Raw genomic sequence first — 13,589 nt, 5'->3', positions numbered from 1 at the left:
AAAATGAATAGGTGCATTGTCAGTGTTATATTCATAGATGTGCACCGTGCACCACACAATTCCTAACAGGTCACCCAAACTGCAGGGCCCGGTAGAACACAGTACATCATAACGCATTACTGTGGCTTGCTGTTAAAATGCTCTTTTCAAAGCCTCCCTGAGTTGTATAGCTCTGCATTGAGCTTTTCTGATAGCCCTTTGTTTCTGACTGTTCAAACTCAGCAGACAGCCATTCAACCTCCACCCTGGCGGCAACTTTTCCCTCTTTGCTTCACAGATATTATTTAGGACACAGCAGGCAGCTATAACCACTGGGATGTTTTTCTCACTGAGATCCAATCTTGTGGATAAACAATGCCAGCGCCGCTTTAATCTACCAAAAGCACATGCAACTGTCATTCTGCACCTGCTGAGCCAGTCGTTGCATTTTTCCTTGGTGCTGTCGAGGGGCCTGGTGTACAGTTTCATGAGCCAAGGGAATAAGGGATAGGTGGCACCACCCAGGAGCACTACTGGCACTGATGATCACCAACGGTAATCCACCGATAGGGAAAGAAAATCCCTGCATGTAGCTTTCTGAACAGTCCTGTGTTCTTAAATATGCAAGCATCAGGCACCTTCCCTGACCAGCCAACACTGGTGTCAGTGAAGTGTCCCCGGTGATCCACCAGTGCTTGCATAACCATAGAATAGCCATTTCTGTTGCTGCCAAAATAGGGGTGTGTGTGTGCTGCCTCTCGCTCCACCACAGTTTGGGAACCCCATTGCTGCAAATCCATCCATTATGTTCTGCACATTGCTGAGAATCACAGTCCTGCATAGCAGGAGAGTATTAATGGCCCTGAACGCTTGCATGATAATGGCACCCACAGTGGATTTTCCAATTCCAAAATGACTACCCATTATCTGGTAGTAATTCAGCGTTACAAGTTTCCACACTGTGATTGCCACTCGCTTCTCCACTGTCAGTGCAGCTCTCATTCTGGTGTCCCTACTCTGAAGAGCTGGGGTGAGCTCAGCACACAGATCCATGAATGCAGCCTTATTCATCCAAAAGTGGTGCAACCACTGCTTGTCATTCCAAGCCTGCATTTCGACAGGATCCCACCAGTCAATGCTTGTTTCTCGGGATCAGAGGTGATGCTCCACCATTTGCAGCTGCTCTGTGAACATCACCAACAACCTTGGATTGGTTCTAGCTATGTCCCATAGTATTATATCCCTTATGAAATCCAACTGAACGATAGCAATCTGGCATTGCAAGCCTCCACACAGTGATCGCCACTCTCTTCTCCACCGTGAGTTCAACTGTCAATTTGGTGTCACTGCACTGGAAAGTTGTGGCGGCTCCGCACAGTTCCAGGAATGTGGCCTTGTGCATCCAAAAGTTTTGCAGCCCCTGCTTGCTTCCCATACCTGCATAACGATGCAATCCCACCAGTCGGTGCTTGTTCCTCGGGCCCAGAACTGGTGGTCTAGCATGTGCAGCGGCTGCTCCATGAACACCAACAGCAACCTTGAATTGTTTCATTCCATGGCCCACAGCAAGGCAGCCTGCGAGGAATCATCATATTCTGTCATGCAGCTTTGGAAATACTGCCGGATCAGGCATGTTGTGTTTGTAATGCTCTTCACAATACTGAAGAGCAGTGCAGGATTCAGGGTTTATTGCAGAGATGGTGGACGTGTGGGTTTGTGGGGTTTTTGAAAAGAAGTACGAACCATAATAGGATGCCTATGGAATGATGGGATGGATAAAACTGCATCATGGGACATTGTACCCATGTTCTCAGTTACTCCTGCATGACTCCTTTGCTCCCAGGAGGCATTGCAAACCCTTCCCAAAACACCCTGCACTAGATGGTGGCAAGTTGCACAGTGGGATAGCTACCCATGGTGCACTGCTGTCTGCATCAATGTAGTGCTACCAGTGGGGATGCACACCGCCGACGCAAGGAGCATATTGTGGACATGCAAAAGCAATTTAATTACTGTGGCAGTTGTACATCAACGTAATTTAGATCTACTTTAATTTTGTATCATAGACATGGCCACAGATTAGCAAGGGAATATAGCTATTGGCCAGGCCTGAATGCCCAATTGAGCATATATAAAATCATGGCTGGTTTAGACAAAGTAGATAAGGAAGTGTTGTTTACTACTTCTCATAAAACAAGAACTGGGTTTCACCAGATGAAATTAATAGGCAGCAGGTTTAAAACAAATAAAAGGAAGTATTTCTTCACACAACGCACCGTCAACCTGTGGAACTCCTTGCCAGAGGATGTTGTGAAGGCCAAGACCATAACAGGGTTCAAAAAAGAACTAGATAAATTTGTGGAGAATAGGTCCATCAATGGCTATTAGCCAGGATGGGCAGGGATGGTGACCCTATTCTCTGTCTCCCAGTAGTTGGGAATGGGTGACAGGGAATGGATCACTTGATGATTACCTGTTCTGTTCATTCCCTCTGGAGCACCTTGCATTGGCCACTGTTGGAAGACAGGATACTGGGCTAGATGGACCTCTGGTCTGACCCAGTAGGGCCATTCTGTTGTTCTTATATATGGAACAGTGTGAGATGTGGAAAAAAGAATAGTGATTGACAAAAGAAGTGAACTCATGAAATCCCATCCTGACCCTGAAAAAAGGTCAGAACAGATCTGTTCATTTTTAGTGACAGGAACTTCACGGTCACAGTAGATTACTACTCCTGTTTCTGGGAGGTGGACTGTCTGGAGGAAACTTAGACAAGCATTGCGATCGGGAAACTGAAGGCACATTTTTCAAGGTACGGCTTACCTGACACACTATGCTGACAATGGGTGATAGTACACAGTAACAGAATTCAAACAGTTCAGCACCAAATAGGAATTTGAGCACAAGCTGTCTTCCCCTGGGTACCTATGAAGCAATGGGAAGGCAGAGTTGGCAGTACAGACACAAGGCAATGGCAAAACAAACAGAAAGGGATCAAAACTGAAGACAACTCTGGAGTAGCAGCAGACAGCACACTTAGACAGATGGGACACCAATGTCAGGATTGGGAGGACAGTGAAAGATTCAGCAATCCCTGATGTAGGATAGTAAAAAGATAAAGAGGTATATGGTCATTACAGAGGACCAACAGGACACAACCCAACAGAATGAAGGCAGAAACAAGGTGGAAGGCACTCTCCCACGAACAGCAATAACACAAACAAGAAGTGAGAGTCTGGTTTGAAGACCATCACACTTGAAGGACTGTGAGGTCCAACGGTCAATATCCTTAGGGTGAGCTGTGTACTAGTAACCTCTGGCCCCTACAGGCCAGTCAACACTTGCACAGAAGAGACAACAACTAAAACTGGTAAAAGGACACCTGCATGGAACTTGGAGGAAGGAGCCCAGGTTGTAGGAGGGAAGAGTCTGGAGGAGGCTCAGGAAGCCAATCTGAATGCACATGATTGGAATGCTAGCTGTAATTGCCACATCTCTGTAAATAATTATTTTAATTAAGACTCAGCTTAGTTTTAGAAACTGGAGTCCTCCCTTGTTCCCAGTGTGCGTTATATAAAACACTAGGAATTACGGGTTTGACCCAACCTTTCATCCTTCTGAGGCAGATAAATTCAACTCCATGCAGGTTACTGAGAGGGATCTTTTAAAGGAGATCTCAAATGCCAAGGTCCCTGCCTTCTCTACGTGGATATCAATGGGACATCTTATGGCTTCAGTAGGATTTGGATCAGACCCTCAGGCTCACCACAGAACTGTATTTATAAATATAGTTGTTGCTAGAGGGTTCTAATCTGATTTCTCTGACTAGTGTAGACAGGGATTTCTTTGTCTTGAAACAGATATAAAACCATATGATGAAGTTGGTAGTGTATTAAGAGTTCTCAGGGGGAAAAAGTTGTCTAAAGACAGGTTGCAAATCCAGATACTCTAGTTCCAATTCTAGCTTGGACAATTTTGTGGGCAAATCTTAAAAATCCCATGTCACTTTTACTCTGATGTCCTTGGCCAAAGTGTCCCATTCTGTAATGTTGTGTACCATGCTGCAGGTTTCCTTCCACCCCAGAGGTGGCTGCATTTCAGTGATGGATTAAATGAATCCTGAATGTCTTTAGTTTGTAAAACACTTGGGAATGAAAGGGGCTCTGTAAATGTACTATACCATTATCTATTACTAACACAAGGAATAAAAAGATTGGGAGCAACATAGATTAAAAAGCACACACAGGTCTTGCTGAGCCTTTTACACTTGGTTAGGGTTAGGCAAGACTATTTAAGAGTGTGTGTACAGTGCATTTTGTGATTTTAAAAATAATATTTTAATATTTTAAACAGGATTTGAATCAAAATGTATTTCAAACTGATAGTTTTGAATGTTACTAGTTTGCTACTTTGTAATTTATATTTTCCTTCACACTTGCATCTAAATACAAGATGAGTTTTAACACCTCACTCTGGCCTATCAAATACTTTTAGCACATAGATTTTTGACAAGTTCTGTCACTGTTGCTTTAACAGCCCTCATTACACAGGGAGAAGATTTCTAGTTAGTCACAGATACGTGATCGTTTAATTTTAATAAGAGTGATCAATACCATCAGATTTCCCTTTAAATGCTAATGAATGCTTTAACACAGCAGATGTGGACACACACAGTACATTGCAGATTAAAATTAGGCACAGAATTAAATTGCTTACAAACAGCAGAGGAATCAGTTTGGACATCTTGATAATCAGCCACCGCCAACTGACAGCTCTTGGATGGCTACCGCCAATAGAATCTCTCCTAGAATCACACCTCCTAGAATCTCTGTCAGGTCAGGCCTTATCCAAGATCAGTATAATTACCCTGTTGTCCTCCTGACCCATCTGTAAAGTAAATACCCTCTTGCAAACTGTCACAGATTCTTTCTGGGATTAGGGAAGGCTCAAACCATGATCCTGGAGGCAACCCTCTCTATTCCTGATCTTTGGATCTTCAAATTTTACCAGTGAGGCCCAATTCTAGCAAATATTCTCAGGTACAATTAACACGAGGTATTACACAAAATTCAACTCTGGTTGGACCAAGAAATATTAGTTAGGGAACACCAATTAAAGTACAATTCTTGTTGTGAGTGGGGAACAAGGTTCAGTGTTTGATTTTCCACGTACCCTAACTAAGGCAATGGCTACTTTATGCATCTATTCTTTCAGGCCATGCTCAAGTAAATCAGAGTGGCTCAACAGCTTTGAGCACTTCAAAACAAACATAAAACAACTTTATCATCACACAGCTATACATACAGACTAACTGAGCTCTAGCACAGTCTTGTTGTTATTTTGTTCCATCTTCTGTCATGTAATATGTTTGTGAAAGGGAAAGATAGCTAAGTGATAAAGTTCTTAGGTTTTCTACAATGAGGCCCTACCAATAGTGACCCCTGTTTCTGCTAGCTTGGTTTTGAGTGAACATGTTTTGAACACAGGAAATAAAACCCCCAATTCAGTGTAACAAGTATGTCTCCACCTCAACCTGTCAGTTCCCTCCTTCTTCCTCTTCTTTCGTAGGGCCGGTGTAGAGCAGCAACTACAATTTCATCTGAAGTTGATCGAGCCAAATGGCTACATCAGGAGCAGCAGAATTCCCTCCTTATTATAATTCAATTCAAAATGGTGCAGACAGCTATGTTCTTATGTTGTTCTCGGAACTCTGCTTCTGGTATTGAGAAATCTAGGAATCAATCCAATGAGCATTGTCTGGCATGACACTGTGAGGTTATTTCCTAGCACGGCAGCTTTTGAGGGCAGCAGCTCCAGGAATGACAACCTACATGATGGTGATTCATAAGTAAATCACAGAGCCATAATGACATACTTAGAGGCCTCCAAACATCCCTTGTTTGCAGGTACCTGGTTTGAGCTCTTAGACCTAATCTAGCATCCGCTCCCTATCACTTGGGGGCTGGTAGAGCCACAACTAAAATTTCAGCTTTGAGCTGTGATGTCAACCTCCAGGTCCCATGTTACAGTTCATACTGCATAGCTATTGCAGACTAAAATATTCCAGACACCCCATTCCTGAATAAAAGCGACTTTTGTTCTGGAATAATTACTCTGTTCTATAATGATTCTGAAATAAAGTCGCTATTCTGGAGCAGAGTGTCCACAGGGGAAGCTATCCTGGAATAGCTTATTCTGAACCAATTATACTGGTCAATTTACCTGTGTAGACAAGGTCTAGGATAACGATGATAGTTGTGCAGTGTTTATTCTAGGATTTTTTTTTTTTTTTTTAAATCAGCACCTAAAATTTGTTACCCCGATTCTTCAGACCAGCTGAGCTGTGCTCAGACCAAGTGTGGAGAGATGGGGACAAAGGCACCTTTTGCAGCTTGCTGATCCTCAGTCCGTGAGCAGCATTCTAAATCCTCAGTGTAAAACTGAGCAGTCCGTAGGTTGTAAATCTGGATTAACCCAGAGTCCCTGCACAATAAAACCTATCCTGATTTTTGAGCTCCAGGTAACTTTTCTCTCTGTGTTTCACCTTGGCCCTGTGACAGGCTGATAATCAGAATGGAAACTGACTGCACAGCCTTCACAATACATTTGTTTTGGTATAAAGTGTCGAAAAATAGCTTCAAAGGAAAGGATATTTGATACTTTGCATTGGTGAATATTGAAGTGAAACTAACAATACGTGGGAATCCACAATCATTCATCTAGCTAAAGGTACGTCTACACTGCAAACAGACAGACAGAACAAAAAAACTCAACCTTGTAGCAACAGGTTGCAGAGCCTGGATTAACTGACTCAGCTATGGGGCTAAAAATAGCAACGCAGACATTGTTGCCCTGGCTCTGAGAACCATCCCCCTTGTCATGTTTCAGAGCCCAGGTGCCTGTCCAAGTGGGACCGTCTATGCTGCTATTTTTAGCCCATGGAAGGAGCCCCATGAGCCCAAGTCATCTGGGGCTCTGAGACTCGCTGCAGAAATAGGATTGTTGTCACTTATCTTATTTTGGCCAGCAAAGAGTCAATATGTCAGGGAACAATTAATTATACCTAGGCCCTAAAATTGTCTAAAGTACTTCAAAATGCAACAGGCAAAATACTGACAATGCTTTTTAATAATATACAAGTGTGATGCTAGACTTTGAGCAAAAAGTCCCCTGATCATCCATGTTTGGAAACAATAAGAAAATGCTAACATTAAGGTCACATTGTTCTCCATCACTCCCCTACTCAAAAAATAAAGGTTAATGAACAATTTAGGATATGTATGTATTGAATTACGATTTTCAAAGCTGAAGAATTACTGAATGGTAAATATAAGGGTTACATTTTGTTAGTCTGATGTTAAAGGTTTATGATTATGTATAGTGAATGAGTCTGGATCGGCCAGGATAGTACTGATGCCAAGGCTTTGGCCTAGCCTTTGCTCTGACATGAGTGTTGATGTGCCAATTTCTCTCTTTTGTAGGTGGGCTTAAGTAATGTTCACAGCTGAAAGGATAAAGGTGATGTTTTGTTCATAGGATGTATAGTGTTGGAGGACATAGATAAAAGGAAGTTAACCAATACAATAAAATACACAAAACATAACGCTAAAAAGTCTCTATGTTGGGAGAAACAGGAGTAGGGGGACATGAGGCATAATGACATGAAAACAGCGTAGATAGCAAAAGTTTGAAGCTTGCACATGAGTATTATACAGGTTATGTAAGACACAATGTTCATCATTGATTGGAAGAAAGCTAATGAATATGTAATGTCAGAAGATATAAGACACCAAGCAAACAGGGCCCAAGTCGGCGAATACTGGACCAGAAACTGAGATGACCATCCTGAAGGGGACAAGAGGCTCCTGGTACCCAGGAACTCAGTAACTTGGGCCCCTGCTTGTTCCATTTTATTTGTTTTTATGTGATGAGGAATTATAAGGAGCAATTCTGTCTGAAAAATTTATAAATAAAGGCAAAAATTGATTAAGCTTAAATTGGGTGGACTCGTATCAGTTTCCAACCTTACACCTTATAAACAGTTTCATTAAAATTGACTCTAGCTGCATTCCAGAAAGTCCTGCCCATTGTCTTACAGGATCCCCAGCTGCTCACAGTCATGTTGCAGCAAGGCTGGAATTTGCTGCCTCTCTCAACAAAAGTCATCACTAATTTACAGCTTTTCAGCTTCAAGCTTGTGCCATCATTGCTTTGGGCTTCTTTTCGGTTCTCTCTGTCTCTCTCTTTTTTTTTTTAATCTTGGGAAATCTTAACTTTTTTTAATTGCATGAAATTCAATTTGAGTGAAAAGGTCAACAAGAAACTTTCTGAAGAGAAGCAGGCCTACAGCTGCGTCTTTCCTCTCTGTGGAGTTACAGACCACATTAATCACAAAGTTTGCTGACCTTCTCTTTACTACTTGAAGACTGCAAGACAAGATAGCACTTAAAATGCAATTTAAAAAATGCGAGCTGCACAGGGATAAATATTATCACAGGCTTCAATAGAATTAGATGTAGCTATTGTCAAGATAATTTCTCTCTCTTTTTCTCTCCTAAGAACAGCATAAAAAACCTGTCACCTTTTTTTCCTTTCTGATCATGACAAATCCATGTCTCACAGTGTGTTAATATATGGGAGCTGTGCCTTTAAACGAAGGGAGAGGTGGGGATTTCTCACCCGTGGAGGGCAAACTGGGAGCAGACGAGGAAGGACAGGAGCAGACTGAGCAGAATTGGGGTGTGTGGAGGGGAGATCTGTACTGAGGGTTTTGAAATAAGAGTATGTCTACACTGCGAAATTAGGTCGAATTTATAGAAGTTGTTTTTTTGGAAATCGGTTTCATATATTCGAGTGTGTGTGTCCCCACAGAAAATGCTCTAAATGCATTAAGTGCATTAACTCGGTGGGGTGCTTCCACAGTACCGAGGCTAGCGTTGACTTCCGGAGTGTTGCACTGTGGGTAGCTATCCCACAGTTCCCGCAGTCTCCGCTGCCCATTGGAATTCTGGGTTGAGATCCCAATGCCTGATAGGGCTAAAACGTTGTCGCGGGTGGTTCTGGGTACATATTGTCAGGCCCCCGTTCCCTCCCTCCCTCCGTGAAAGCAAGGGCAGACAGTCGTTTTGCGCCTTTTTTCCTGAGTTACCTGTGCAGACGCCATACCACGGCAAGCATGGAGCCCGCTCAGCTCACTGTCACCGTATGTCTCCTGGGTGCTGGCAGACGCGGTACTGCATTGCTACACAGCAGCAGCAACCCATTGCCTTGTGGCAGCAGATGGTGCTATAGGACTGGTAGCCGTCATCGTCATGTCCGAGGTGCTCCTGGTCGCTTGTGTGAGGTCAATCAGGAGCGCCTGGGCAGACATGGGCACAGGGACTAAATTTGGAGTGACTTGATCAAGTCATTCTCTTTAGTCCTGCAGTCAGTCCTATTGAACCATCTTATGGTGAGCAGGCAGGTGATACGGATTGCTAGCAGTCCTATTGCATCATCTTCTGCCGGGCAGGCAAGAGATGAGGATGGCTAGCAGTCCTATTGTACCATCTTCTGCCAAGCAGCCATGAGATGTGGATGGCATGCAATCCTTCTGCACCGTCTGCTGCCAGCCAAAGATGTAAAAGATAGATGGAGTGGATCAAAACAAGAAATAGACCAGATTTGTTTTGTACTCATTTGCAAATCCCCCCCCCGCCCCCCGTCTAGGGGACTCATTCCTCTAGGTCACACTGCAGTCACTCACAGAGAAGGTGCAGCGAGGTAAATCTAGCCATGTATCAATCAGAGGCCAGACTAATCTCCTTGTTCCAATAAGAACAATAACTTAGGTGCACCATTTCTTATTGGAACCCTCCGTGAAGTCCTGCCTGAAATACTCCTTGATGTAAAGCCACCCCCTTTGTTGATTTTAACTCCCTGTAAGCCAACCCTGTAAGCCATGTCGTCAGTCGCCCCTCCCTGCGTCAGAGCAACGGCAAACAATCGTGCATCTGAGTTGAGAGTGCTGTCCAGAGCAGTCACAATGGAGCACTCTGGGATAGCTCCCGGAGGCCAATACCGTCGAATTGTGTCCACAGTACCCCAAATTCGACCCGGCAAGGCCGATTTAAGCGCTAATCCACTTGTCAGGGGTGGAGTAAGGAAATCGATTTTAAGAGCCCTTTAAGTCGAAATAAAGGGCTTCATCGTGTGGACAGGTGCAGGTTTACATCGATTTAACGCTGCTAAATTTGACCTAAAGTCCTAGTGTAGACCAGGGCTAAGATAATGATCTCTTCCTGAACATCAGGGCACACTACTGGCATCCAGAGCGTGAGGTTGCTGGGTGCCATAACAGCAACACTTGATAAGAATGAACAGAAGAACTTTTTGTCATGATACACAGTTACCTTATTTAGTTTGTATTGAATGATTAAGCTAATGTAATGGACTCCCAGCCAACCAGGGACACAAGCCAAAAAAGGGAGGAGAGAAAAGAAGTTGCAATTCACCAACATTTGGAATGAAAACATCATGACCAGGAGCTGTCCCGACAGATGTTCTTTGTGGGAGCTGTGACTACTAGTGGATCCCCGTTTCTGCTCTCTGTTTGAACATGAGAGCATACTGGGTGACCAGTAGTCCATCTAGCCAAGTATCCTGTCTTCCAACAGTGGCCATTGACTGAGTGAGTTTGGCTGTCATCTCAATAAGAGGTAGTGTCTTCTAGAAGGCATATACTAAGGGTGGAAAAATTTTAAACAGTAGGTCTGATTTCTTTGTATAAACCAAAAATTCTGTTAAATTAAAGGGAAAAAACCGCTCTAGAAAACGTCAGCTAGTCCCCTCTTCAGAACATTCTCCGGTTTCGCCAAGGTCCCTTTGGTCTCTCTTTAGGTGACTTGCCTGTACTCTGTCTATGAGATTTCTTTGAATACTCTACCTTTATCCATCCACCTTCATTAACTTTGGTCTCTTCATCATTTTCTTTAGGGTTGCTTTCTGTTTTCAAAGGCATACCTGGTATGGACTTGGGTTGATGGGGATTGTGTGTGCGCTTTTTGTGGTCATATGACTTTGATGGGTTGAGTGTTGACTGGGAAGTCCTGTACATTTTTCCAGAATGACTAGGTGCTGCAGAAGCAGTTTGTGGGCTTTTTCCACTATATCTTCCATTTATGGAGAGTCCAGAGTCACGGACATAACTGTTCCTGCTTTTGCCTGCAGATCTGTCCCTTTCTGAAGGGCTATCAGAAGCTGCACTAGAGGTACTACTTCCCTTTGAATTAAGATGTAGCGACGATAGAGTTCTCATCAGTCCATATGGGGTTGGAGATGAACTTCTGGAATGATTTATTGGTGTAAGCTGATAGCTAATAGGAATTCGTGTCCGTCTTACAGCAGCAGCATAGGAGTCTTGGTTGTGAAGGTATGGTAAAAATTGTGTCACACTATTAGGACTGTGGGAATGGGAATGATGGTGTGAAGTGCTTTTTTCCATCTGACGCAGTCTTAGAGTGTACATCCATTCAACATCTATATCTGAAATATAAATGGAAACAAGAGTCACGTGATTTGAATCGCCAAGAAACTGCATTCCCACTTAATAAAGACCTGCGATAAGGACTCAAAATATCTAGAGAGTAATTGCTGCTAAGAATGTAGCAAAATATAACATATCAGTCAAGTTATTCCCCTCCCTCTCAGCCTGCCAGAAATTAATCCTAGGTTTTACAGTATTCAAAACAATGTTATTTAATGCATCAATTAACTGGTGCATATAGTGTCACCTGTGTGGATCACAGAGGTTAGAAATGGAAAAGACCTATTAAACCATTCAGTCCATCTAGCCACCAAAGCAGGTTTGCTTCCTATAGAATGTTTTCTTGTGTTTTGTGTAGTCTAGTTTTAAATATCCCCTCTGATCTGTCTTCAGCTACTGCCCTTGGGAAATGATTGCACAGCCTACATTGCAAAGAAGAGCCTGAGACCTGTAAAAGAAGCTTGAAACAAGGAGCCACAACATCATGTGACAGGCCGGCTGTCCACCTGGACCACCAGCAAGTGCTCCAAGGACTATAATTATGAGCCAATAAAATACAGTAAGTCACAAAAATGACCTATATACAGGGAAGGAAATCTGTTCTTTCAGCATGTTGTAGGAGACCAAACCACCCAGCTACTAGGCAGGGTGCTTATAAAACTGTATAATCATCTGACACCCAGTACTGCGGATGCTTTGGCCCCAAGCCACTCTCTACACTTGCACTGATCAAAACGATCACTGGGGTTCACACATAAATTACATCCAATGAAGTGCATAGGCAGAAGTGATGCAAAACCTGATCTGAATTCATCCACCAAAAGCACAAAGACTTCCTGAAGAACTACACCACTGCAGTAACAGAAACAACACCCACCTTCCTGCTCTCCACCCCCCAAAAAGCCCCACATGAATTCCTCCCCACCTTCTATTCCTTCGCCATCCAGCCATCAAATCACAGCTGGTAGAGGTATTGGATAGTCAATCCATCTTACATAATCCAAACACTAAGCACCAACCAGCATGAAGAGCCCTATCCCATTTCACAGAGAAGATCAACCAAATATGCGAAGAACTAACTGCAGCTGTAAACTTGAAACAGGACCAGATAGCATTTACTAATATACCACTCCTGATGGCTTGGACCCCTCACACATGATGTAGCCCTAGAAGCCCTTAAAGAAAATTCAAGGCACTACCTGCAAACCAGGTCTATACCCCTCCTGCAAAGCAAAAGCCCCTGCGAACTAGAATAAGCAATGTTTTCTTCAGAGACACAAACCTGCCAATTTTCCTGTTGTCTTTCAGATCCTCAGATAGCTGGATGAGCAAATTCTCTCCAACTTTTGTCCCTTCTCTAACTTCCCATTTTCATCACAATCATTGACAGAGTAGTGGAAACCATGTTCCAGTAATGTGACATCTGCCAATATACTGCATGCTTCACAATCAGGCTTCAGACCAGGGCACAGCACAAAGGACTAGTAGCACTGAAAGACATGCTCCTCATTGAAATGGATAGAGACTATACCTCAGTGTTCATACTTCTTGGCCTTTCTGCAGCTTTGGATGCAGTTGATCATAGGATACTATTGTCCCACTTATGTAACATAGATGGTTCAGCACTACAATGGCTTCCAACAGGGATTGGTGATGTCTCGCCTTCTGTTTAATATCCACCTAAGACTGTTTGGAGAGGGGGCAAAATGCTGTGGGCTCCTCTGCCAACGCTATACCAGTGACATCCACCTGTAGATCTCACTTTGTATCAGCACAGCCCATGAGATCACAAGGATGTCCCAATGCCTGAAAGAGATCATCACCTGGATAAAGAGCAGCTGTCTCAAACTCAACCCAAACAGAACTGAAGTCATGTTGGTCAGAAGGGGCAAATATATTGAAGAAACAGCCCAGACATTGTCCTCCCCATTCCAGTGATAAATTGCAGGGGAGAAACTGTCTAACTGGTATGAAGGGTGGATTCCGATTCAACTCTTCATTAAGCCCGTATGAACAAATAGCATCCATAGTGACAAATGCCTTCTTCAACCTGCATCTGACTAGGAAACTGCTCTTTCACCCTCGA

The 13,589-nt window shown here is 43.4% G+C and overlaps 1 protein-coding gene across 1 annotated transcript in view; it reads right to left on the bottom strand.

Moving 5' to 3' along the window:
• Positions 1-10,795: 10,795 nt before the first annotated feature.
• The window catches only part of MAP3K20 (mitogen-activated protein kinase kinase kinase 20), a 125,275-nt gene continuing 122,481 nt past the window's right edge, over positions 10,796-13,589 (bottom strand). Inside the window, exon 20 of the mRNA XM_074967605.1 lies at positions 10,796-11,502. Coding sequence (XP_074823706.1) covers positions 10,811-11,502 — 692 coding nt within the window. The 3' untranslated portion in view covers positions 10,796-10,810. The remainder of the gene's footprint in view (positions 11,503-13,589) is intronic.

This window comes from Natator depressus, chromosome 11 (assembly GCF_965152275.1).
Source record: "Natator depressus isolate rNatDep1 chromosome 11, rNatDep2.hap1, whole genome shotgun sequence".
NCBI classification, from domain to species: domain Eukaryota; kingdom Metazoa; phylum Chordata; order Testudines; family Cheloniidae; genus Natator; species Natator depressus.
The sequence above is the reverse complement of the archived record's forward strand: the minus strand, read 5'-3'. Positions and strand labels throughout refer to the sequence as shown.